The 27,681-nt window shown below is 40.9% G+C and overlaps 1 protein-coding gene and 1 pseudogene across 1 annotated transcript in view; both read left to right on the top strand.

Annotated features, from left to right (window-relative positions):
- Nucleotides 1-215: 215 nt before the first annotated feature.
- Nucleotides 216-27,681, top strand: part of OTC (ornithine transcarbamylase) — a 60,408-nt gene continuing 32,942 nt past the window's right edge. The window contains exons 1-4 of the mRNA XM_081793281.1: nucleotides 216-463; nucleotides 12,431-12,569; nucleotides 14,273-14,354; nucleotides 23,831-23,918. Of these exons, the coding sequence (XP_081649407.1) occupies nucleotides 387-463; nucleotides 12,431-12,569; nucleotides 14,273-14,354; nucleotides 23,831-23,918 (386 nt within the window). The 5' untranslated portion in view covers nucleotides 216-386. The remainder of the gene's footprint in view (nucleotides 464-12,430; nucleotides 12,570-14,272; nucleotides 14,355-23,830; nucleotides 23,919-27,681) is intronic.
- LOC145714418 (thymosin beta-4-like) lies at nucleotides 27,431-27,594 on the top strand (annotated as a pseudogene).

Raw genomic sequence — 27,681 nt, 5'->3', positions numbered from 1 at the left:
AATGAGTACTTGTCAATTGATTTTGTGCAAGTATGTGACAGAATAAATATATTATGAAAAATGAGGAGTCTGGTCACCAAAAGAATCAGGATTCCTTCTAAACAGACACACACACACACACAAACACACACACACACACACACACACACACACACACACACACACACGCAGTGGTGGAGCTTGGCTTAAAGTGCAGGCATTCCTGTACCCTGACCTGCAGTATCTCTAACCAGGGGAATTTGATAAGGTAGTTGAAGGGTGATTTTACCTTTGCTCTCTCACTGCAGTTGAAAGCATTCGTAGCTTTTAGGTGGAGCCCACTGTCTGTCGACCTTGGTGAGGCGTTTTCAAGAGCATACAGTCATCTTTTTCATTATCAAAAGAAGATGCTGTTTAATTTGAGGACCCTGTTGAACAAGGCAGCTCTTAGAAATGGTCACAATTTCGTGGTTCGAAATTTTCGGTAAGTGATGGCCAGAGATTGGAGTCTGACTTAGGAACTATGGTGATAACTGAAGTTCTATTCTGCAAAGGAGCACAGCCTCGAAAAGGCGTCGTTTTGGAGGGTTTAGTGCCAGGCTCCACCCTTATTTGAGACAGCTGTCTCTAATTCCAGGTGAGCCTTCATTTCTCAGTCCCCTCTGATCAGATTTCAGAGCAGGCTGGGAGCAGGGGGCGCGGGGGTGCGTCACTAACCTCCTAGGGTGTAACAGGCTAAATGTTCTTGACATCTTCCGTTTGTGTACGTTCTAAACGGGATCCTGGCTGAAGAAAAATTAGAACCAATTTACACAGGGTCTTCAGCTTGTATTTGGATTTGCTTGAAAATAACACATCATTCTAGGGAGTGGGGATTAATCAGTTCTTTAAAAAAATGAGACCCCAAATAACAACCAGATAAATATTTACAAAGCTGCTGCCAAGGAGCCTTATGTGTGATGAGGATAATGAAATTTTTAAAACAAAATCCATGTTTGGAATCTATCCCTGAAATTCTTGGTAGCATGTGAAAGGCGGCTGTTTCCAGTGAATTCTTTATATGAGTTACATCCTGCTTTATAGTTATTGAGCACGCAGTGGGGGTGGTGTGGGGTGTGTCTGTGGGGAAGGGGATAGGGGCAACTAGCTAACTGAGGAAGCAAGGCCATCAAATGTGCACATCGTTGCCAGAAAGCTTCTAGAGTAACTGCATGTTAACAATCACATAGAATTTTCCCAGAGACTCTTTCCAACCAACCTCAAAACAACCTCATTGACTTCCTAAAAGGAGAAGCTTCTAGTCTGATGTTGTCTGAAGTTTTCTCCCACTGTGACTAAGTGGGTCTTTGACAGTGGCCCTGAGTCCCTCCTCTGGGCCACCTGGCAGCTCTGACCTCTCTGGACTGTATCATTAGCACCATTTCTTTGGTGAATAGAAGACTCTCAGAAGCCAGAATGACATTGTAAATGATACTGTAAATTGAGCTCATAGTATTAGACCTAGGTGGGACGTCAGAGCCACAGGATATTATTAGCCTTCTCTTATTTTACAGAGAAGGTTTATGAGGCCCAGAGAAATTCTGGGGTTTACCAATTAGTACTAGAGTTTGACCACATAACCCAAGTATGTGGAGGAAATCTCAGGTTTTGGAGTCTAAAGAACGAGATTCGAGGCCTGGTACCACCACTTTCTGGCTCTATCACCTTGAGCAAGTCGTTAAACTTTTCTGTAATGTTGCTTCCCCTATAAAATGGGAAAAAGAGTAATACCTGCTCTGCTTACATCACAAGGTGGTTCAACCATTCGTTTAATAAATATTTACTGAGCACCTACTTCCGAGCCATGCTCCTTGCAAGGTGTTGGAGATACAGTGGCAGAGAAGGTACTTCATACCAGACACATGAAGTCACAGTCTAGTGATAATCAGCGAGATAATGCGTGTGAAAACTGTAAAGTGACAGACCAATGTTCATTATTTTATTATTCCATGTCACTGCATTACATCAGATAACAGTTTGATGACATTTTTTCCCATAGTTTTTAACAAAGAATCATCACTGAGCTGAAAATAATCAACTGAATGAACAGCCAAAGCTTGAAACTTAAACTTCTACTCTTCTTTGAAAATTACAGTGATTATTGATTTTTAATGTTTATTTTTGAGAGAGAGAGAGAGAGAGAGAGAGAGAGAGAGAGCAAGTGCAAGCAGGAGAGGAGCAGAGAGAGAAGGAGACACAGAAGCCGAAGCTGGCTCTAGGCTCTGAGCTGTCAGCACAGAGCCCAATGCGGGACTCAAACCCACCAACCACGAGAGATTTTTTAAATAACGGTCACAAATTAAATGTTTGGAACTAAAACATCTGCCAAATGTTGAGGCTTCTTTGGTATTTACTAATATGCTATCATCTACATCCAGTAGTCAGACCATAATTCTCAAAATCCTGGCTAGCTGTCTCTCACAGTGAATGGGGCTGAGGCTAAAGCCTAGCTAAATCAGCCCAAATCTGTACCTACTATTTGAAAATATGAGAGCCTCGAATCACTCATGCCATTAGAAACTTAAGAGCATAAGCCTCTCATGAAAATGGGCTGACTTTGAAACGGTGTTGTTCTCATGTGGCGTGGGTATTTTTCTTTCCGACTCTTTTCGTTAGCCGTGCTACTTGCCAGGTAGATGAATTCAGATTTGCTGAGGTCCAGTAAGACCTAAGGCCTTTGATGACCTCTCAACAACAGTGAAAACTCCCAGTCAACTCTGCCTGTATTGTACTTTGACTTTCAGCCTTCCACAGGGAGTCGAGTTCTTCCCCCCACCCCCGACCCATATCTCTTGGGAAGGGTGGAGGGACCTTGCTACAGAATATACCATGTGACCTTAACACCAGAGAGTGATAAGAAATGTGTGGTCGGTGTTTGGCAATGCCATAAAACGGGTACCGCACCGTTTTGAAATGAGCAGCCATATTGCCATGGACAGGATAAAAATAACAGCTTAAGTGAGGCTGAAACCATTCATGCAGCCTCCTGAATCAATCATTTTTCATCAATTATGATTTCTTTTTTCCCCCCAAATCAATAGGATCAGACACCAAGACTGCCGAGAAGACCCAATCCATAGGCTTTTCATCTCACAAACAAGGCTCTAGAGCCTGGCGGTGTTTGGATAATAGACAGTGTCCTGTGATTTGTTGCCTATTAGGGAAACCACTTAGAGCTTTTAAAGAAATCACTAAAAAAATCTCTTTCTTTATCAGAGAAGACCAATTTGTAAGTGCAGTTCAATTTCATCTCACAAATAGAAATTTCTTCAGAGAATATTGAGCTAAGCCACCCAATTTTGTGGAGGTTATGGATTGGAGCGGAGGTGACTGGTTTTCAGGTATTTCATTCCAGACCTCTCTAAGGGCTTACATAACTCATTATGCTCCCTTCATCCCACACCCATGCTATCTGTACGCGTGTGGACACACCGATGAAGTGATTACAGGCCATCCGTGCTCTTGCCTAGAGGAGAGAAAACAGTCCTCTGTGATTAGTCACGTCTTCTGTCCTAACTGAAAATGAACGCCCTGTTAAAAACATACTTCCCAGCTTCACAAAACTATACAGGGTCTGAGATCAGGCATGGAAGGGGGTCATGATATTTCCCTTGGCCAACAATAAAATTTGGGTTTATTTCCGGTTTGTTATTTTTAGTAATGTAGTGATTTAACTAAGATAGACAAAGTAGGGCAGCTACAGATTTTCAACAGTGTCAGGGTTCCAGACCTATAATAGCAGGTCTGCACAAAGCGAGCCTGCTTCGTTTTTCAGATGAGCGGAAGTTGCACCATTTTAGAAGGCTGACGATCTAAGATATCTTAGGAACCACCTAGTCCCCCCATTACAATAGTGATTTATACCACATGTGAGCATGTGGCAACAGTGAGAAAGGTTGCAAGTCAATTTTTAGTAATAAACTATTATTGTTAATAAAGTAAAGAAATTTGGACCGTTGGTGCTTTTTTTTTTTTTTTTTTTTTCTCAAATCAGTAGGATGAGATTCAAGGGTTTTGTGAAGGTAAAGTCAGTCTCCCTTGCATGCATTCCAATACTGAGATGGCAAGAAAGGGATGAAATTAAAGGCAGGCCACTGAGAATTCGGATGGCTCCAGTTCGGCCTATGGGAAATCTTGTGTTTATAAACTTCACGAATGTTGCGGAAGACAAAGACAAGACAGATCATTGATTCTGAGTTCATTTTCTTAATTTTTCAGATAAAGAACTGAGGCCAAAGATGGAAAGTGATCGTCCCGAGGTCAAAGTTTGACTAGGACTAGAATTTGAATAATTAAAACCACTGCTGTTTTTATTCCACTGCTTTGATTATTTTGATCCTTCCAAACTGATAAAGTTGGCCATTCTACCCTTACGCAGTATCCTTTTTTAAAACACAGCCAAGATATCTTAGTAAAGAAAGAAAAAATAAAACCAAGAACATACGCCTTAATGGTTGCATCAATCTGCCACATTAAAGAAACACAAAAATCTCAGCCATACGGCCCATTGACCACCCCCTTATGCCTCCAGAAGATAAAGTCTTCATCTCAAATTTTCCATGGGGATCAAAATATCACTTAACACTGAATTTTTTTTCCTATTCTGGCAGTCTGTTTCTGACTGACCACATTTTACTCAAATCAAGCACTTTCTCTTCCAACAAAATACAATTATACAAGGGAACACATCCAGGTCTCCTCCCGTGCTCCAAACAATTTACCAGAGTTAGAAAACGCAGACTCTTGCAATGAAAGGCTTTATTCTGCCAATACAGAATATGCTTCCATTTTCTAGCTAGGAAGATATTTGGGTAAAGCTAATACAAAGATCTACTATTACCTTGGCTTAACTTCTTAGCATTCAGTGATTTGGGGCTGAGAAATCTCTGTAATTATTTCTTCCAGGGATACAATTAATGTAAGGAACTAGTCTTGCCTTTTTCAAAAGCTCTAGCTTTAACCAGACTGCAATGACAGTTTTGACAGAAAATCTGTACGTGGTTCCCATTGTTTCATCCAGTATTGGATCGTCCCTATTATGTGTACGAGAAAACCAAGTATTTTTATGGGAACACTAAAATAGTGATTCTGGCCCTGGTTCAGGCGCTCGAGAACCAGGGTAGGCTGCCTCCAACTGAAGCATGAGGTCTCTATAAGTAGCCATTTATGCCAGTGGTTTTAGCTGGATAATTTGTGTGTGGGTTTATCACCAGAAAGCCAGAAATGCTTGATATAGACCAGGAAAAAAGCGGGGGGAGGCCTACGGCAGAGGTGTTTCCACAAAGGTACAACTGTGGACCTCTTCTGCTTTTCTCTACATTTTAAGCAGCTTAGGAAAGAGGTGTGGCAGCTCCATTTCAGAGCCAAGAGGAGGTCTATGAGGAGACAGTAAACAGGATAGGAACTTAAACTTGAACCATTGTGTTTGCTTTCCTTCCAGTGATAAATTTTCCTGGTTAGTTCCTGATATCTATGAAAAGCAGCAATTTTTCCTATGGGAACACTTCCTGCCCCACCTCCCGGATAGAACAGAGAAAGGCGGTGACTAGTCTAATGATTTTTCAATGGTGTAAACAGTATGACTCCCCTTCACTGGTTGAGATGCAATTAAAAAACATCTCCAGTTAATCACTCACATACCATGATAACCAGATGTACAGTATCTACCTCTCTACCCTTTTTGTCCCCAAGAGCCCTGGGGACTTAGTATAAAAGGGGCTTGTGGAGAGAGGGAACCAAAGTATTGGTATAGTTCACTATTACTGTACTTTGGGTTTGGCTCTCAGGGTGCTGTGGGCAAAAGTTTGTCCCACCAGATCCTCTCACCAGTCTTCCAGGTTTTTGCACTTGACTCAGACTGCTGTGCCTGAGTTCCGAGGTTATAATGCTTTTGCTTCATGTGCGTATGTCCAACTACTGTTCCCAGGAGTGCAAATACTACACCAGAGTCCTTGAGCCCTGGGGAATTTCAGCTTTAGCAACACATTAGGCCACAATCAGTTTTCCTCCATGACACTCAGGCCTTGTGCTCAGCCTAGGCTACAGCCCATACTTGCTCTTCCCTCAACATGAATTCTGTTTTGGGGGCTCTTGGTGTCTTTTTTTTGTCATCAGACTTTGATAAGGACATTGAAAACCCATCATGGAAAATCTCTCTAAATTAATTCTCAGAAATCTGCTGAATTCATTCTTATACAGATTGTTTTACTTTTGTCCAGACACGTAATATCATTCATTCACCCATTTACCTAGGAAATATTTATTGAATACCTACTATATCCCAGACATTGTAACAAGCGCTGGGTATACGTTAATAAATAAAACAGGCAGGATCCCTGCCATCATGGATCATATAGTTTAATGGGAAGATAAAAAGTAAGTAATATAAACAGACATATAAATACGTATTTAAAAATTATGATAAGTAGCATGAACAACATGAAGGCAAAGTGGAGATTACTCAATACTGTCAGGGAAGGAATCTCCCAGGAGGTGGTGTTTAAGCCCTTGGCCTAAGGCTGAGAAAGCCAGCATCAAGAGCTGAGGGGAGAGTGTTCCGGACAGAAAGAATGGTATGTGAGGAGTTCTACAATGAGAAAGCCTTTGGAGCACAGGCTGTCCTTCCTTTGCACGGTCCCAATATGCAGGGATTTCAATTAGCACAGTTGAGTCAAATAACACCAGTCTTTTGAGTACACTGTTGATTTCAGCTGCCATAGTATATTAATTGTGAGCAGTTGCATAAAGGAAAAACTTCACTGCTCGCTCTTTTGTCCACAAATCACTATGTAAATAAGAGCTGCACATCATGATCAATGACCAATCGCATGACTTCTTTCAAAGTTTTGGTGGTTGCTCACTGGGCATCTGTTATTCAGTTTACCTACAAACAGCAACGAGTGTGATTGTGATGGCTTCTTTTTTCCCAATGATAAGCTTATGTGCCACTTTATAAAAATGAATAATCGAAAGGAGGAATTGTCTGGCAGAGATCAACGTACAGAAGAGAAATTAAAAAAAACCCCACAACACTGGCAGTAAAATTTGAATCAAATGGGAATGCATTTATAGAAGAAATAGTTTATGGTGGTATTGTTGACCCTGCTAATTGTTTGAAAGGCTGCAGCTATGCAGCCAGAGGAACTTAGTGAAGACAAACTTACCGACAGAAATGAGGAAAGCAGTTGTGACACCGAGTGTAAAGATGTTCCAGAGGAAGTGACACCAGCAAAGCACTTCACATTAAATGAATTCTCAGAGATAATTTATAATATTGAAAGTGCAAAGGATAAAATGTTGGCAGGTGATCCAAACGTAGAGAGTATGGCAATTCACCAAAGCATAGACAAGATGTTTGCTCTATAACATATGCTATATAATAAGAAGACAGCATGCATGGTTCAAACTACTCTTGACCATTTTTTACAAAAAATAAAACACTATAATTCTCAATGCTTCTAATGTTTTAAATTATGGCATAATAAATATATTTCACTTTTGCTAATTTTTTCACTTCCCTACTCATTTATAACGGACAAAAGGAGAGTACTAAATGTTTTGACAAAAAATTAAAAGTCACAGAACAATTGTGATATTTCCCACTTATTAATAAAGTTGCTTTGCATGGTTGCAGATTTAATGGTCATTTACAGTCCCATACTACTATGCAAAGCCAGAACTATCTGCGTTTTATGGTTTTTAAAAAATGTTTACTTATTTTGAAAGAGAGTATGAAAAAGAAAGAGAGAGCGTGTGCGCACACGCAGGCATGAGTGGGGGAGGGGTAGAGAGCGAGGGAGAGAGAGAATCTGTGCTGATAGCACAGAGCCCCATGTGGGGCTCGATCTCATGATCGCACGAACTGTGAGATCATGACCTGAGCTGAAATCAAGAGTCTTAACCTACCGAGCCACCCAGGCACCTCATCTGTATTTTTTTAAAGCTTATCTGCTAACATATATTGGAGATGCTATCCCAGGACAACAAAAGTGAAGGCAATATTATCAGTGGCTGCCGTATGAAGATTGGAGTCACAAAGAGTTATTCTTCTGATTACTTGTGCTCTAAGAAAGAGAATTTGAAATAAGGTTTCTGTTGCTATACACATTTTTAAATGAAAGGTCCGGACAAAAAGGGAAGATTCCAGCAGGATGTTGGTGTCTTCTTTTTATTTTTAAATTTGAGTCTGTCAATGGAGAAATAACAAGAGATGCATCTCACAATGCAATCCCAACAGTAGAACATTAACCCATCCCTAATCCCAACTTCTTCGAGTATAAGGACAAATCTGAGAAAGACCCCGAGACTTTTTACTTCTCCTAGTCTGTCTTCCGTTTAGAGAGCTGAAAGTTGGAGCTTTTCTGCAGTAGTTGAAGGTGTTGTTGAGTCTCCTCTTTGACCATTATTTTCCTGCTTCCTTTCATGAGAACCCAGGAGAAAAATTAAGTTCCATGCATAATTCTTTTCCTTTCTATTTCAGTTCTTTTTCTCTGAGATTCAACACCGCCACCAACCACTACCACAATTCCAAGATCCGTGATATTCTCTTGAATAAAACTTGTAGTCCCGAGAGTATTTAGAAGGAAGTAGATTGAGGGGTGCCTGGGTGGCTCAGTCAGTTAAGTCCGATTTCGCCTCAGGTCATGATCTCACAGTTCGTGGGTTCGAGGCCCGCATCAGGCTCTGTGCTGACAACTCAGAGCCTGGAGCCTGCTTCAGAGTCTGTGTCTCCCTCTCTCTCTCTGCCTCTCCTCACCTTGCACTCTGTCTCCCTCTCCCTCAAAATAAATAAACATTAAAAAAAATTAAAAAAAAAAAAAGAAGGAAGTAGATAGACACGACACAAGCCTGCAAAGGCTGAGAGTCGGGGAAGGTGTTCAATCCTTTAAGTTTTGCAGTTTGGAGACTCAGCTTTTGTGGACTCTAAAACTGCCAGAAGTCTGAACTTAAGCTCTAGGCAAGAAGTCCTCAAAATTAGCATACCAGTGGTTTCTCCTGTTGTCAATGGATGTGAGTTTACCAACTATAGTGGTGTTTCACACATTTCTTAAATCCTAGGGAGCAGGGGTTTCCAGCAAAGTTTTTTTCTCTGTTAAAAATAATACTGGAGGAAGTCTTAAGCCATGGAATATTAATGCTTTATTGTAAGACACACAGTCAGGAGAGTTTATCTTCTGTGATTTTATCTTACTTGGACCTCATTCCAGAAAGAAAAAAATATTTTCAAACATGCCCTAAATGTGAATTGGGAAAGTTTAAGCTGCCATGCCTCCATTTCAGGCCAGACATGATAAACTGTTTACAGACCCCAGATCCAGTTGACTCTAAACAATTCATCAATATCAGTCAAAGGGTTTACTTCTTAACAATATCGGTACTTGTATATTCCAAGTGTTGCTTAGTATTATCACTAATTAACATCAGAACCAGACATATAACCAAAATGCAAATGTAAAAACACATTTTCTGCCTAAAGGCCATGTTTTTAAAGTTCTCAAATTTCTGAATACTATCATCCAAGTCTTGGACATCGTTTTCTAAGATTTTTACTAGAGTTCTAATGGAAGGAAGAAAATGAAGGTCTATTCTAAAACGTCTTTAGCCAGCAAGATATTCTTTGTATATTTACGAATTTATTTTTAAAATTTTGGTTCTCCTTCATCTAAACGTTTACATTTTTTGTGTGTTCTGTTTTTTACACAATCTACCAGGGTAGTAACACATGTACAAATAAGCAAACATACATTGTGGATCCATGTTCAAAATGTTTTATGTTATGGGTCTATAATAAAAATAAATTGTGGACCACTGCCTTAAAGAAATTTCCATTTAGAGAGTAGATGAATGACATATTTTTACAAGTTGAAGACTATGGTACATCTTTGAAGCAGGAATGTTGACCAAAATTTTGATCCACATACAAGCTGAAAACACTAATTTCTACGGATTGAATATGGTATTGGTATCCTACATTAAATCAATCAATCAATCAACAATTAGCCAACTAACTCACAGAACTTTGATCTTTATGGAAGTTCCTTTCCTTACTAACTAGAATCTCTGAAGGGCTTAACATCACAAAAAATCAACTGAAAAAAAAATACTCATCTGTAGAAGATGAAACGAACCAGTCAACTCTGCCAGAAAGTTGGGGGTTTAGTGAAAGATTCTTTTGTCTAAGTTATTTGATGTCATGCAGTGGAAACAACAAATTGAGTGAATTTGTGATTTTCCTACCTATCTTGTCACCATTGCAAAAAGACATATAGAAATTCCCACCAGAGAATTTACTCTTCATCTCAAGTAGCACAGGCTCTTTTCTTAAGCTAGAATTCAAGCATGATCATTTTGTGACAATGGTTCTGCTTCTAGTAAAATTAATGTTTAGCCCATGTGGTGAACCACAATTTGCCCTTCATTATTCACAATTTCTAATGGCATACAATATAATTATTGTTAAATAGAGATAACACTAGGAATAACAAAAGAATAAATGTTTTCAATTTTAGATACTGATTACCCCCCAAAATAATTATTGCCATCACAATGTAACAAAGTGTTAAAATGGGACTCTTTCCGTCTCAGTTTCTGCTTAGGCCCAATAGGTGTTTTCTCTTCCCTCATTCCAAAGCGAGATGCTATGCCACTAAAACAGGAGCAAAGGAGATACACAAGAATTAGTCTTGCAACCCACTGGTGACCACTTCCAGCTTCTAAAATGTATTGCAGAAACCAAGAGATGGGCGTAGATTGGAAGAAGATTTTGAAAGTCTTACCATTGTATATGACAGGGAGAGGTACTCTTCCCTCAACTCAAGCCTAGGGAACGTGGCTCCAATGGCACTGATAGGTTCAACAGGAGAGCTTGGGGACACTGCACACCAATTTCAAGTCTCTACCTAGGAAATCTAGAGTAAGAGGGACAGGCTGCCTAGCTGTTTTGATGGCAGAATAAGAGATGCGTTCATACTGGAAAGAAACGGACTTTTGTCAGAGCAAAGTACATGAAGGGATTCCCATGAACCAATACAGATTGAGAAAGAGACTTAGCATGGTATTGTTTCACATGATGGCCAAGAGACCTCCCGAAGGGTGGGGAGATCTCTGAGAAAGGAGTCTGGATGTGTTCCCTTGGATGGCAGGAGAAATGTAATTGTCCACCACCAAGGACTATTGTGAGAAATTTCCAGTGATGACAGAGTTCTCCCAAGGACCCTCAAAAGCACCCCAGAAGATAAAGTGTCAGCCTTAAGCACCTAGGCCAATGCTAAATTGCTAGAACAGAATCAGACTTTGCCTGACCCTTAACTCCTCACTTTCCCTTGGCTTTACTTGGAGCGACTAAAGGTGGGAAATAGAGGAAACAATTCATGGTCCCTCGTCCCTTAAGAGGAGGCCGGCTTGAATCAGGCATGAGGTGGAAGGAAGAAGGGTGTTAACTTGCAGTACATTTCTTAGAGTTAAAAAATCATTATTATTATTATGCATTATTTTACTAAGACTCTTTGGAGGGAATAAAGTAAGCACAGAGTTTTGTTTCTTTTTTTTATTTTCTGAAAGTTACCAGAAAAGCCACAAGGCCCATTGTATTTGGCCAGGGACAAGTAAAGAACAAATCTCCAAAGAAGAGATTTGAAGGGTGGTAGAGGAAAAAGAATGAAAATGTTTTCTATGGTATGGACATTATAAATTCTGTTCATATAATCTAATGATTTCAATAATAATAGCTAAAATTTATCAAGTGCTTATTCTATGCCAGACACCGTCTGCTTTGCATGTATTAAATCATTCCATCCTCACAATGCTATAAGATTATTATACTCATTTTCTAGGTGAGAAATCGAGGTGCAGAGAGAGGTTAGGCAACCTGCCTGAAGTGGCACTACTAGTAAGTGGCTAAGCCACCAAGAGGGCTATTCCCAGCAAATAAGAATTCAACCTCTTTCCTCAAATTTTTCTTTTCTCTCCACATCCAAAATATTGGATATCAAAAACGGAGAGGCTCCTGGCTGGCTCAGTCAATTAAGTGTCCGACTTCAGCTCAGGTCATGATCTCACGGTTCGTGAGTTCGAGTCCCGCGTCGGGCTCTGTGCTCACAGCTCGGAGCCCGGAGCCTGCTTCGGATTCTGTGTCTCCCTCTCTCTCTGCCCCTTCCCTGCTTGCACTGTGTCTCTCTCTGTCTCAAAAAGAAATAAACATTAAAAAAAATTTTTTAAAAATAAAAAATAAAAAAAAAAAAAGGAAACCACAGCCTTATCAATTTTAGCGCGTTAGCACTTTGCAGGAACACATGAGGCTACATGTGATTTTCTATGCTTTGTTTCAAGAATCGAACACCGAATCACCCCAGTTCAATGGGGTCTTTTTCTTAAATATCTATTTCTCTTGAATTTTCTTTTTTCTTTTGTGTAGATGTGGACAGCCACTACAAAATAAAGTACAGCTGAAGGGTCGTGACCTCCTCACTCTAAAGGACTTTACAGGAGAAGAAATTAAGTATATGTTATGGCTATCGGCAGATCTAAAATTGAGGATAAAACATAATGGAGAGGTATGTAGCATTTTCATTTTACCTTCCCCTACTACCAGCCCTTTTAAAGACAGCCTTTCCAAAGAAAGAGGGAAAAGAAAATATATTAAAATTCCTAAACAGTAGCTAAGTAATGAAACCACACAGTCAAGGTAATTGATTATCACTGAGTGTACAGGCGTATAAAAAGCATAAAAATCAGTTATTCAATGACAAGTCATTGTGCTTCTCTCATGCGGAATGTTGAAATTCATTATTAATTGGATCAGAACCTAAGGAATCATTTCTCTGGAAAGATTTTATTTTTATACCTTCATTCTTTTCTCTGTGTGTTTTCTATCAAGTTAAAAATAAGGACAATACTTTTTTTTTTTTCCTGGCAACAAATTTCAATTGTGGATGAATTTCAGATATATGATTATTAGGATAATGTCCAAAAATTCACAGTGATGTTACCGTGTTGAAAATAATTCAGATTAGCAAGGAAACAATTAAGTGGTAACCAAGTAGGAGAAGAGATGGGATATGGTGCTTAGCTGTAAGCATTATTCTGCATTTTGAGCAATTTATGTTTGAAACACGCTTAATTCATGCAGCAGTCTCATTTAGACTGCTTAATTGTGAAAGCATACGCGTTCCAAGCTTGTTCAAAAGCACTTTAAAGAGCTGGTGCCAGGCCAAGAAAGGTTTACACAACCTTGATTTTCTTAATCTAGTTCACTAGCTCTCCAAGTTCTGAGAACAGGAGTGACGCCAAGTGCTATGGGTTGACATTCTCATAGAAGACCTGAAATAAGCAGAAAAGGTCCCCCAAGATCCCAGGCCTGTTCTTCATACTTCATGTGTAAGAAGAGTTAGCTGGCAGGAATCTATTTGTTCCAGAACTCACCCTATCAGGAAGTCCATCTACAGAAGAGGAAGAAGGAAAAGCCCCACCCCACACCCAAACTCTCCAGATTGTTTCCAAAAGACTTCTAGAAACAAAGCCTTTGCGCTCCCACAAGGATGCATGAGAAAAGTGTAGCTGGGGCTTCATCCTTAGGAGTCTTAATGCCCCATGTTGTGACAGAGCAGCATTGTTTCTAGCCGAGAAAACACTTCTGAACCAAGCGTCTTCAAGGTCATTGAACATTGATAGGGATTTCCATGGATTTAGGTAAAAAGACGGTTCCAGTAAGAAATATTAACATACTTCAGAACAAGTGTTCAGGTTGAACCCAGAGCAACTAATATTTTGCAATTACATGCCCATAATCTGTAGTTCTTGTTCCCTTCCTCCTGTTTGTACAGAACATGACAAAAACCACTTTTTAAAAAAATTTTAAATGTTTTTATTTTATTTTTGACACACACACACACACACACACACACACACACACCAGTGCGAGCAGGGGAGGGGCAGAGAGACACAGAATCTGAAGCAGGCTCCAGGCTCTGAGCTGTCAGCACAGAGACTGGTGCGGGGCTCGAACCCAGGGACTGTGAGATCATGACCTGAGCTGAAGTTGGACACTTAACCAACTGAGCCACCCAGGTGCCCCATGACAAAAACCACTTTAAATGCACTTTTACAATAACATTTTGAGTGCTTATTTGGATGGAGGCAGTGATTAGTTATTCTACATTTTCTGATAATGTAAGGAATAACTTTTGAAACATAATCTTTGATACTGGATATAAAATATATTTTTCATTTTAATTATATTCTTGTCCTTAATTTTCAGTATTTGCCTTTATTACAAGGGAAGTCCTTAGGCATGATTTTTGAAAAAAGAAGTACTCGAACAAGACTGTCCACAGAAACAGGTGAGTCCACCGACAAGGCCACACTTGTGCTGAAGAGGGGGCCAGAGGGCGAGGATCTGGGAGGAATCATCCAGTGGGGGAAATTGTGTCTCTTTAGCAACCACAAAGGGAAAACACTGTCACTGGGAGTAGCAGGGCAAGCCTCTGAATGCTCTTTCCAATTCTCAAAGAAGCTGTAAGCAGAAAGGTTAGTGTCATCTGTAGGAATCCCATGAACACTTGATTAGAAGTCTCCAAGAGCTTTTCATGTTCAGTAGAAAATGTGAGTGGACGCAAATTCTCAGCCTTCAGACTCACGTGGGCAAGAAATGTGTATTTTCCCGACACGTAAAGGATTTTCTCTAGCCTGTACCAATTTTGCAGGATGGTGGAAACCTAATCTTCGCAATGTTAGGCAATCCTCAGTCATTTCGGGGTTTACTTTGTCAATTTGGGTTCTCCTCTCCCTTTCCCCACAGTCACGGTTAAGTCCCGGAGAGTACGCGAGTAAGACATCTAGGGCTGTGGGGGTCTGGTCATTGGTCAGCAGGACATCATCATCAAATGGCCACACTGGAGTCTGCTGAGACTTCCGTATCCCCATTGGACCTTGGCTGTCTCCCATTCACTGTGGAGTCTGCTGCACTTGGATCATCACAAGTCGTGAAATATTTCTCGGTTTGACTCTCCCAACCTCTTGGCAGTTCTCCTTGCCATCCTGTGTACAGAGAAACTGCAAGGCTTTCTCAACCCTTCCTTCCTCAATCTGGGCGCCACGGAGTACTATAACATGTGTTGCCTCCTAGAACTCTGTCTTAAAGGCAAGACACACATGTATCAGCTCTGGGGTTCCCCAAACTCATCTGAAATGTCCATCATGCATCCACCCTTCAGTACGTGGCCTGGGAGGACAGACGACAGGTACAGTGTCAAAGGTCCATCACTTTTCATTTCTTCTGCTGCTTCTTTCTCTTGCTCCTCTTTTTCCCCTTCCAGTTCCCAGTATTGGAGGCTAGGTGATAAAGCAGGAAGAAAAAACTGGCTCTGACTCGCCAAGATGCCTTTCAAATCTACTGTTTGTGCCTGGAATTGTAAGCTATTAAAACTCAAAATTTCTCTTTTCTTAAGCTATTATCTCTGTAATGTTTCAAAAAAGTCCATTTTTAAACTTATAAGCCACACACCACCTCTTTTCTTTCTCTCTGCATTTCTGCTTTATCAGACCTCCCCTGAATCAATAAAACGACTGCCCAAATGGACAAATGGATAGGATCAAGTAGGAGGAACCACAAACAAAAACATTGGTTGTTTCTTCAAATAGCTCATCCCATCTACAAGTATCAGAGCTTTCTAGGATTTAGAAGCAAACAACTACTTCATGCAATACTTGCCTTGTAATGGCCAGTAATGAGGTTCATCAAATATGTAACAAAATAAAGTTCAAAGGGATTAAGTGACTTGGTAAATTCACTTACTTAACAAAGAGCACCAGGATTCAGATCTAAACTCCATTGTTCTTACTAATGCACTCCCCTTGCCCCTTGACTGAAGAAAGGAGGGTGAGGGGAAACACGTAAGGTGTCACCTGGTCTTTAAGTCCCAGGAAGAAAACAGATGAGAACATTTTGCTCTTTTAAGATGGCCCCTTTACAAAATATGTTGACATCTGACATATAGCAAAGGAAAAATGAATATTGCATAAACAAGTCAATAATTCTCAAATTCGGCTCCTTTTCAACAGCGGTCCTCTATGAGTTGGGCAGAGTTTATTTTGTCAGAACTTAAGAGAGGTGTTCTTTTTTGAAGTCATCAAAATAATTGATTAGTACATGGACATTTATCAATTTTAAGTTTTTTTAAATTAATTTTTCTTAGCTGTTGGTGTTTTATACAGCTTTTCTCTGCTCAAATGCTATTTTTGATATCAAATGTCCCCGAATAACTGATCCGTTTTACCACTCATATATATTATATGGTAGTTAAGCTATTAATAAAACCAAGAGTGAAGACTTCATAAGCCTTTGGGTGCAGACCTTGTGCCAAATGCTCTACATTAATTACATGGATTATCTCACTTAATCCTTACTACAATTCCGTGAGGGTAAGACCATTGAAGAAAATAGTCTGAAACTGGTTCAGCAAATGGCCCACAGACACACAGCTAATAAATGGCAGACCGAGGATCGGCAGCTATTATTAAATGTATTTTTTTAATATCTAATTTAATTTGAACAGGTAATTATCATGTTTTGTTCCAGCAAAATTGTTTCTGTGGATGGCATTAAGCATTTTGTTAAATGATGGCTTCCCATACAGAAGTGCTCTGAAACGTGCACAAAATTGCAACCTGTTACGACGAATACATGAGAAAAGGAACACGTGACCGTAAAAAGTTATGGTTCACAGAGTATTCATCATTAACCTCAATAAGTATCCATGGGTCTAATTGTATATGGCATCCTGCCAAACTCAACAGTAGGAGAATCAGAGTAAGTAGTTGCTTTAAATGCTTACAGAAACAGTAAACCTCAACCAAAACCATGGCAGGGCATTTTTATAATGTATATATGCATCTTATGAGTTGCCCTTCAGCACAATTTTCCATCAAAACCTGTTACCTTGGTATTTAAATTTTTTTTAATTTTTTTTTTTTATTTTTGAGAGAGAGACAGAGAGAGAGACAGAGAGAGACAGAGCATGAGCAGGGGAGGTGCAGAGAGAGGGGGGGAGCCACAGAATCTGAAGCAGATTCCAGGCTTTGAGCTGTCAGCACAAAGCACGATGTGGGGCTCAAACTCACGGACCACAAGATCATGACCTGAGCTGAAGTCAGGCACTTAACTGACTGGGCCACCCAGGAGCCTCATGTTATCTTGGTATTTAGAACGAAAATGGGATGCAATTAAAACTGTCTATTATCGCCCCAGATTTGTGCCAGTCTCCTCATAGGAAAGTCCTTGAGGATCCTATCCCAAGCCTGAGTTGCAGAGACACAACAGTATTTCTGCTGATCTGAGGGAACAGAATAAAATTCATCACCCAACTTAAGCCATATTAATTGCTCATGTAATCTTTTTATTCAGTGTAAAACACTTATAGAAAAGTGCACAAATCATTATGCATATGTAGTTCGATGAATTCTTACAGTAAACACATCCTTGTAATTAATACCCAGATAGAGAAATAGGGCATTAATAGCACCCCGGAGACCTCCCTTGTATCTCCTTCCAGTTGCCATTCCCCCTACCCAAGGGTAACCATTATCCTGGCTTCTAACATCACAGATTGGCTTTGCCTGTTTTCGAACTTTATATAAATGGAATCATTCAGCATATGTTCTTTTGTGTGTGGTTTCTTTTGCTCAGCATTATGTTTGTGAGATGTACCAACGTCGCTGTGTGTAGTTGTAGATCATTTATTCCTCATCCACTCTTTTGTGTATGCCTGCCAGGCAAGCTGCACAATTCTCCTGTGTGCCTACTGATGATTATATTCTTTTATTGCAAATTAATTGAGCAGATAGATGGATACATTTATTAATCTCGGTAAGTGCAGTAGCCGATAGAAAAAAAATGCACAGGGCATCCTAAGAGATGGTTCTTTTCATTATTTAACTTTGGTATCTCACTTTCAAGGTGACATAGAAGCTGGCACTTTCTAAGCTATTTCAAATGTATCATCTTTACAAATATAAAGGTGACAATATAAAGGTGACAATATAAAAAATGTGATGCTATTCTGCAGGTATGAAAGTAAAGCACAGAGAGGTTCACGACTGCCTTAGTTCTACCAGCAAGAACCCTCAGAGCCCTCATATTTCCAGTGCATGAATTCTAATTATACCCTTCTTTCAAAGCTTGCAGCGATCTGTGAGGAAAAGGGCAAAATCAGATGTAGTCTTATTTTCCCAGGAAGAAATTAAGATATTAACAGAAGAAACGCTTTGTCCAAAAATATCCAACTTGAGTGCATGAACAAATGACAGATCAAAGCAGGCTTCTCTGGATGAAGGGTAAAGAGAAAGGAGAGCCCTGTCCCTCTACCCTCCTCTCCTCAGCAACGGCAGCTCCTGGAGGCTTCTCTGAACCTCTGACCCCCTCCTGAAGCGCTTATCACCAGCCGGGTCCCACGAGCTGGCAAATGCTTGAGCTGTGCTCTTACACTGGGGTCTGAGGTTCCTTTGTGACCAGAGACCACAATTGCAGAGGAAATTCCTTCTCAGAAGCAATGTCGTGCCATCTCATCTCCTTTGAGAAGTGCTGAAGGCTCAGACTCCTATTCTTAATGTTTTCTATAATCCCTCTTCCTACCCCTACCTCATCAGTCCAGGCTTGATGTGAATCTTCTTTATAGCACAGAGACAGAGATGAAAAGGCAGGAACCCAATCCTGCATTGTTATAGCACAATGACTTCTAGTCACAGCATGACTTGGAGCAGACCTGCCAGGAGGTCTTAAACTTTGTCTGAAACCTCCCTCCATAGTCTCCAACCCTCAGCGACATTCATCTCTGTGCGAGGCACATAGTAGGTGCACAAGGAATACGTTCTTGATGAATGTGCAGTATTCACCTTTGCTTAGGTGACGTTCCCTGTATAGAAACAGATTTAGTACTCAAGAGTGATTAGTGATTATAATCATCACTCAATTCCATTAGCTCACTTCACACATAATAGAAAATTCCATTCTTTCTGTTAACAGCATTAGATGTTTGCAGTCAAAATCCCTCCTACATTCATTCAGTAAGTACTTGTTGAGCACTTACTATGTACCAGCATTTATTCTAGGTTCTCGAAAGTGATACACCAGTGAACAAAACAGAGGAAAATTCCTGCCTTCCTGGAGCTTATGTTCTAGCGGGGACACAGACAATAAACGATAGACATACTAAATAAGTGGGTGATACAATGTGTTGGAAAGAAGGAGAACAATGTTCCTGGAACTGAGGGCAAAACATGTACTCCCTTATTTGGACTTGGCTTTTACTCTGAGTGAAATGAGGAATTTTTGCAGGGTTTTGAACAGAGGGACATGATCTAACTTGCATTTTAAAAGGATCTCTCGGACTGCTCTATGGAAAACAACCTGCAGGGATTGGGGGTGGAGACAAGACAGAAGCAGTGGAATATAATACATGGAGGCTAGGGCCAGAGTGGCAGCAGTGGAAGGGGTAAGAGGGACAGATTCTGGATCTATTTTGAAGGGACAGCCAATAAGATTTCTGATGTAGCAGGTAAGAGAGAGACACTAAGGATGACTTCAAGGTTTCTGCCTGAGCAACTGTGAGCAGGATGGACCAGGTGGAGCAGGAGAGAGGGGGACATTGAGAGTTCAGTTCTGGCAGCATTGAGTTTGAGATGTCTATTGGACACGTGAACAAAGACGATGAAAAGGCAGTTGGCTATTAGTTTGGAGTATGGGAGTGAGATTTGCCCTAGAGATATTTGCGAGGCATCAGCATATAGATGGTATTTAAGGCCAGGAGACTGGATACGATTACAGAGGGGATGAGTATAGATTGAGAGAAGAGGACCAAGGACTGGCCCTGGAGCACATCAACATTAAGAAGTCCAGGAAAAGAGAAGGAACCGTCAATGGAGATTGAGAACGAGCAAGAAGGTGTGGTGTCCTGGACAGTGTTTGAAGAAAGTTTATCAAGCAGAAGGTGGTGAACAACTTTGTTTCTGCTAATTCAAGAAAAATGAGAACTGAAATAGCCACTGATGTATCATTGGTAACCTTGGTGAGAGGAGTTTTGGTGCAGTGTTGGGAGGGAGGGGAGCCAAAGCTCTATGGGGATAGGTTGGAGGGAAATGAGAAAAGAGAACTGAAGAGAGAAAGACAAAACAAAGCTTTGCTGCAAAGGGAGCAAACAGTTAAAGCGATACTTAGCAGGGGGAAATAGGGACGAGAAAATGTGCCTTTTTCGAATGCGTGAAAAATGAGAATAGAAATGAGAATAGCATATTCATGATGAAGGTAGTGTAAGGGAGAAAGGGAAGAATTACTACAGCAATGTTCTTGAGTACACAAGGGGGTGTGGCTTCTAGTAGGCGGGGCATGACAAGTTCATCTATGCTTAAGAGGAAGGGAAGTAGAATATATGGGTACAGATGCTGGCAAGTAGGGAGGCAGGGTGGTGGAATCTAGAAGTTCTCTGATTGCTACATTTTCCAGTGAGGTATGAAGCAAGGTGTTCAGTTGACTGCTGGCTCTGCTTTCAAAATATAGCAAGAATCCAATCACTTTGTCATCATTTCAGCAGTTACCATCCTGGTCCAAGCTATCAATTCTCACCCAGGTTTTTGCAGACAGGTCTAGTGACAGGTCTCCCTGCTTCCACCCTTGCCCCACGACAGATGTTATATTAACACATAAGTCCATCATGTGACTCCTCTGCTCTAATCCTCCCATGGCTTTCTATCTTACTCAGACAAGTCAAAGTTGTTTCTTCCCCTCTACCTTCCTTCTGCAATCTCAACTTGTACTGCTCTCCTCCTTACACTGTACCTTCCATACCAACCTTCTTGTTGTCCCTTGAACCCGGCAGTCATGACCCTTCCTGAGGACCTCAGGACATGCTCTTTCCACTGTTTGGTGTGTTTCAGTGTGGCTTCCCTGACCATACTAAAATTACAACTCATGCCTTAAATCCCCTATCTCCCCTCCCTGTTCTATTTTTCTTATGGCACTTCTCAACATCTAACATACAACATACTTCATTTATTCATTCAGTTTATTTTTTATTATTTTTTTATTTTTTTATTATTTTTTTGAATATATGAAATTTATTGTCAAATTGGTTTCCATACAACACCCAGTGCTCAGTTTATTTTTTAAACGTTAATTTATTTATTTTGAAAGAGAGAGAGGGAGAAAGAAAGAGCATGGGTGCATGAGTGGGCAAGGGGCACAGAGAGAGGGAGAGAGAATCCCAAGCAGGCTCTGTGCTGATGTGGGGCTTGACCCCATGAACCATGAGATCATGACGTGAGCCAAAATCAAGAGTCAGGCACTTAACCGACTGAGCCACCCAGGCGCCTCCTCATTCAATTTATTACTTATCTCTCTCCCCATTGGAATGTAAGTTCACTCTAAGCAGGCACTTGTACCCTGTTGTTTATAATGCTTTTCCCAGTACCTAGAATAGCACCAGGCACATTTTGTAGAATGAATGCATAAATTTCAGAACGATGCTGTGATGCCAAGGCCTAGTGCAGTCACTCCACAGAGGCAAAACGTGCCCTCCACAAAAATTTGGTTTGATTATTGACAGTGAGGATGCCACACAAGCACCAAGAGGGTATGAAAAGGTTTATTAATCACATAATGTGGCTTCTTGGGTAGAGCAGGACTGACTCCCATGCTGGTCTCAAAGTGGCATCAGAGTATGGAAAAATGATACCGTCCTGGGCTTTGTGGTTAGGAGGTGGGGCTGGGGTGAAGATTCCCATGCACTGGCCAGGTTTTATTTAGTTTGAACCTCCCGCTAGCGCCAAAGGAAGGAGTGTCTGTACATTCTTACCAGCTTGCCTAGGTACAGGGCAGAAGGAGAAGAGAGAGTGGTGGTTGGCTTGAAAGTTGGTAGCAGTTAAACATCATAAATTCAGTCAGACTCTTTATTACAGGACCCATACCAAGTAAGATTGTTAGCGTGTTTCATGTTCTCTGATTCTACCTGGGATGTAGCACATCACATCCGCAAGGGATCTTAAGGGCTCTAGGCAAATTGCCTCATTTTCCAGATGAAGAAGACGGAGTCCAGTTCCACTATGTTGTCTTGTCTTTGCAAATTCCTTTGTAAGTTAGCTCAGGGGCTGGCTCCCCTATGGCAAGCCCTGGGGCTATACATAGGCTCTTAAAAACAATCTTGAACAAGTTTTTAAACTCTTGACTCTCAGAACCCTTGTCTATGAAGTTCTTATAATAATATCTACTGTGCTCCTATTAGAGTAAAGTTTTCTTTTTAAAAATTTTTTTTTCAACGTTTTTTTATTTATTTTTGGGACAGAGAGAGACAGAGCATGAACGGGGGAGGGGCAGAGAGAGAGGGAGACACAGAATCGGAAACAGGCTCCAGGCTCCGAGCCATCAGCCCAGAGCCTGATGCGGGGCTCAAACTCACAGACCGCGAGATCGTGACCTGGCTGAAGTTGGACGCTTAACCGACTGTGCCACCCAGGCGCCCCTAGAGTAAAGTTTTCAATGGAAGAATGTTTATAAAGTGCTAGGACATGGTAGTGCTCTGGGAATAGTCATCGCGAGTCAGAACATAGTACCCTCTAGCTAAAATCCTAGTCTGGGCATATTTAAGTGAACACTCTTAACTAGCATAAAATAGGTAGAATAGAATTATTTCATTCCATTTCAGAAGCAACTACATACTTTATTTTCAATTTTTAAAAAATTTTTTAAATGTTTATTTATTTTTGAGAGAGAGAGAGGGGGGCGAGAGGCAGAAAGAGGGAGACACAGAATCCAAAGCAGGCTCCAGGCTCCCAGCTGTGAGCACAGAGCCTGACGCGGGGCTCGAACTCACAGACCGTGACATCATGACCTGAGCCGAAGTCAGATGCCTAACCGACTGAGCCACCCAGGCACGCCTCAACTTTTATAAACCTACTAACTCTATCAAAGTTTAAAACATTCCTCTTACCCTAGAAAGTTCACCAGTGCTCCTTCCTCGACAATCACCTTCTCCAGAAGCAACTACTCTTTTAATTTCTGCCACTCTATGGTAATTTTGCCTATTCTATGTCTTCATATAAATGGAATTATACATTATCTACTCTTCTGTATCTAGCTTCTTTCACCTAGCATAATTGTCGTGAGGTTCATCCATGTTGTATTCAGAGTTCATTCCTTCTTATTCCTGAGTAGTATTCCATTGGAATCCATGATATCCCACACTACATTTTATTTTTCCATTTTCTGGGATGGACATCATTATACATTTTAAAGAATCAAAACCAGGCATAGCCTCCAGAAGGGAACAATGCCCCATTATTGAAAGGTTCTGAACAACAGGGTAGATAAATGGGCCCCCATCTGAAGGAGAGTTGAGTGTCTTTACAGAAAATTTTATCTACCTCTCGCAGTCACTCATTTTGCTCTGCCTGGGAATTTCCTAGCAGAGACATTAGAGAGCTTTAAAAATTTTGACTTTTCAATTGAGATGGTGCCAATTCCTTATAATTCTGGTTTTTTTTTTTTGAAAATTTTTTTTAATGTTTATTTATTATTGAGAGACGGAGAGACACAGAGCATGAGCAGGGGAAGGGCCGAGAGAGAGGGAGGCCCAGAATCCGAAGCAGACTCCAGGCTCTGAGCTGTCAGCACAGAGCCCGACGCGGGGCTTGAACTCACAAACTACGAGATCGTGACCTGAGCCAAAGTCAGTCGCTTAACCAACCTGAGCTACCCAGACACCCCAATGTTGTTTTCTACTTTAGTTCTCTTTTTCAAAATGCTTTCCCCCCCTTTTTTCTTTTATTGTAGGCTTTGCACTTCTGGGAGGACACCCTTGTTTTCTTACCACGCAAGATATTCATTTGGGTGTGAATGAAAGTCTCACGGACACAGCTCGGTTTGTAAATCTTCTTCCCTTCAAAGCTTATTTCAGAATTGATAAATTTCAAAAAGGAAATATGCTTCTCTTTAAATAAGGTTTTTCCCCCTCAGCATCCTTTGTACTGTTCTCCGTTTTCCTCCTCTCTTTACCTGATGCTCTGAATACCTCTCTCCTCATCCTCTGGTCAGTTTCTATGGGTTAAGATAATTTTCTTTTCCTTAGCAATTTGAAGAGGTTTCTGATTATAAAAATGTCAAACTTAGGGAAACTTGGAAAACATCAAGTGTGACTCACATTTTACAGTTGAAGAAACAGATGTCCAGGGAAACTGACATGTTCAGTGACTCATAACTAACTAGTTAGCATCAGAGCAGGTAATAATATTAACAGCTAACATTTACTGAGCATTTATTATGTGCTAGGCATTGTTTTAACTTATTTAATCCTATAACAAACCAAATAGATTGGCATAAAGAGGTGCAACAATTAGGAACGTACTAGCTACTAGGACACAAAAATTTTATAATGTCAATGGCTAACGTAGTGTGGATGTTAGCCATTAGTAAGTAACTTAGTAAGAGGGAAATATTCATTATTTATGTGGCTTTTCAGGGACTCCAAATGAGAATGGCTCTACCATTTTCAATGTGTGGTGTCCAAGGTCATCCTGGGTGTCTACATCCAGCCAGGAGCTAGGGGAAGAGAGTATAGAGATGGGATACTTGCTTCAAACTCACCTTAGCAGGGAAGTGACACAATCACTTGCACACACATTCTATTGTCAAGCACTAGTAGCTCACCCCTATCTAGATAGAAGTAGAGGTAGGAAAAGTCTCTTAACCATTATATTATGAAGACTGAAATATAGACCCCCCCACCCCGACTCCCCATGAAATGCTGTCACCATTATAGCATGTTTGAATGAGAACTACAGAGCAAATGTCTTTGTTTAAATATTTCACCCTTGATATCAAAGACTAATGACTTTTTCCCGAAAATGATATGCCATAAAGTGTCCTTGCAACACTACTTTTTATGGAAGCTACCCTAGTATGTACTGGAGAATCTACCTCCTCTGAATTGCTAGATTTGAAATAACTCATCTTTAGACCTTTTAGCGATATTATATCAGATAGGACAATGTTAGTATTAAGAAGCATTTGTGTTCATCTTCTGGATGCATGGAACAAAAAGAATAAATAAACCTAAACAAGTTTTTCTTCCAAATATGCTGCCGCTGACTGGGATTACATTTGCCTAATAATTCTGCTTCCACAAAAGTGACCTATACTTCATTCCTAAGCAAATATTACAAGCTGGTTAAGGGATGAAGCCAGGGGCACATCCGGGGAGAAGTTTCAGTGGGGATCTTCCATATAGAACCAAGCGAATGATGGTAAGTCATGTGTGAAGTAGTGGTTGCAAAAAGGATAAACTTGGAGGAACAGCTGAACATCCAATAAAGAGTTAAGGGGTGCAGACTGACAGCCAGAAAAAGTTCAGGACCCGGAAATCAGTGGAGTGGGCAGGAGCCCAAAAGCAGGAGACAAATAACCAAGCGTGGGTTGAAAGCTGAGAATGAGTATAAACATGTTCTTTGCTGTGTTTGCTCTCCACACCACAATTCCCATGCAAGTCCTTAGAGGAGCTCTACGCAGATCCCGAGAACAACAATCTGCTCACAAGTTCCAACATAATTGGGACCTTTTAGTCTCTGTAATTAGTTCCATTGCTACGTGGCTATATGGATACATAAAAGTGGATCCATAGAATTCATTCTGATCATTCCTTCTTACCCAAAAGACTCTGAATAAAAATAATAGCTCCTCCCTAAAGGGTGGCCCTCTTGTACATTATCTCTAAATCTTTGTAAAAGCCTTACACATTAAGTATTATTGGTCCAATTTTATAGATGACAAAACCATGACTTAGAGAAGTAATGGAGCTTCGCACTGAGGTCAGCATTTAAATCACGTTTTGTTTTGTTTTTTTTTTTTAAAGGCCATGCTATTTTGGCTACCCCTACTGCCTCTCATATATAATCCAGGAGAGAGACGGTGAAATACATTATGGAAAGCATTGACTTATGTGTCTTGAGGTCCCCAACATCACCCCCCGTTTGATGATTCACCGGGAGGATTCACGGACTCAGCATACAGTCACACTCACAGCTGTGACTTATTACAGTGAAAGTACACCAAACACAATCAACAAACTGAAAAGGCACATGTCGCGAAGTCTAAGGGAAACCAGATGCAAGATTCCAAGAGTCCTTTTCATGGAATCACTCAGGGCCCGTTTAATTCCCTTAGTAACAAGTTGTGACAACAGGTGTGAAATGTTCCCAGCCAGGGAAGCTCCTTAGAGACTCAGTACCCGGGATTTTCACTGGAGGCTGGTCACACATTTGACATGTACCCAAACCCAGACTCTCAGAAGGAAAGCGGGCATTCACTTTAAACCATATTGTTTGTAAAAACAGAAACAAAAACATTCTAGGCACAGTGGGCCACTCTTATCAGTCCTGGAAACCCTCCCCAAATTGAAGTTCCCAGATGCCATCCAAGGGCCAACCTTCCACGCAGGCCTTTCAAAGGCTAGCAGTCAGGCATGGCTTGGAAATCACAAGGCTCGAGACCTAGTCCAAGCTTTGCCACTTACCTACTGTGAGTCATAGGTGAAAACTTCCCCAGATCGTAGTTTCCTTTTCTATAAAGTGAGGGAATTCTGATCCTTAAGGCCCAATTTATATTCTCAAGTGCATGCAAATATATTAGATTATGAAGTGGTAGGCCTTCAACAGAGGCGTGTCCCAATGCAGACAAATGCAGAATTCTGGGCCCAGACTCAGAAATTCTAACTCTGCGGGTGAGAGCTCAGATAGTTTTGAGGAATTTATACTTCAACAAGCCCCTCAGATGATTCTGTTGCCTGGGTGGCTGGACCACACTTTGCAAAACCCCGAATTACAAGGTTGTGTAGTAATCCGGGGCTGTTGTGCTGTTAATCTACTGTGCTAGTGTGTGAGTTAAAGGAATGGTAAGGAAGGGACAGTTAATAAGATATTTCTATGGTTTCATGATAACCGATTGTGAAGGGTACGTTGATAGTGGAGGCAAAATGATTTCACATTGGTTATTCTTAGAATATCTGTGGATACATTAGCAGAAGCAGAAAAATGAAAGGAGTGTCTGCTTTGGAGAGAGGGTGCTAGATTAGGTATCAGACATATTGCATTAAAGGTTGAACTTCCAATATGAATGTCCACAGGCCACTGGAGATAGACCTTGGGGGAAGTTGAATGCTGGATAAATAGAACTATAAGCTCAGTGGTAGAACTGACTGTGGGAGAACTGCATTGTGGGAGAACTGCAGAAGGCTGAACCTTGTGGACAGGCACAGTTAGGGAAGGGCAGGAGGAAACACTTAGGTACAAGGAGACTGAGGATAGCGCAATAAACAGAAGAGGCTGAAATGCAAGGCGGGGATGTCAGAAAGGGGGGCAGGGTAGCTACCGTGGCATCTGACTTTCTTCTGTATACCCCGTTCCTGCTTCCTCTGCCAAAATATCTGACAAACAAGATATGGCTGAGATTCCGAAATTCAATGAATCTAAACTGAAGAAGACAGGAGAAGTCCACTGCCTTTCACAGAAGCAATTGAACAGGAGAAGCAAGGAAGTGAATCTTAATGACATCTACCCTGCCAACATGCACCGTGAAATCCATAGCAATTGCCTCTCCTTGCTTTTTGTCGAAGTTAAACTTTGTAAGATGCG

This window comes from Panthera onca, chromosome X (genome assembly GCF_046562875.1).
Source record: "Panthera onca isolate mPanOnc1 chromosome X, mPanOnc1 haplotype 2, whole genome shotgun sequence".
In the NCBI taxonomy this organism is placed as follows: Eukaryota; Metazoa; Chordata; class Mammalia; order Carnivora; family Felidae; genus Panthera; species Panthera onca.
Note: the sequence above shows the minus strand (reverse complement) of the source record. Positions and strands in the feature narration are given on the sequence as shown.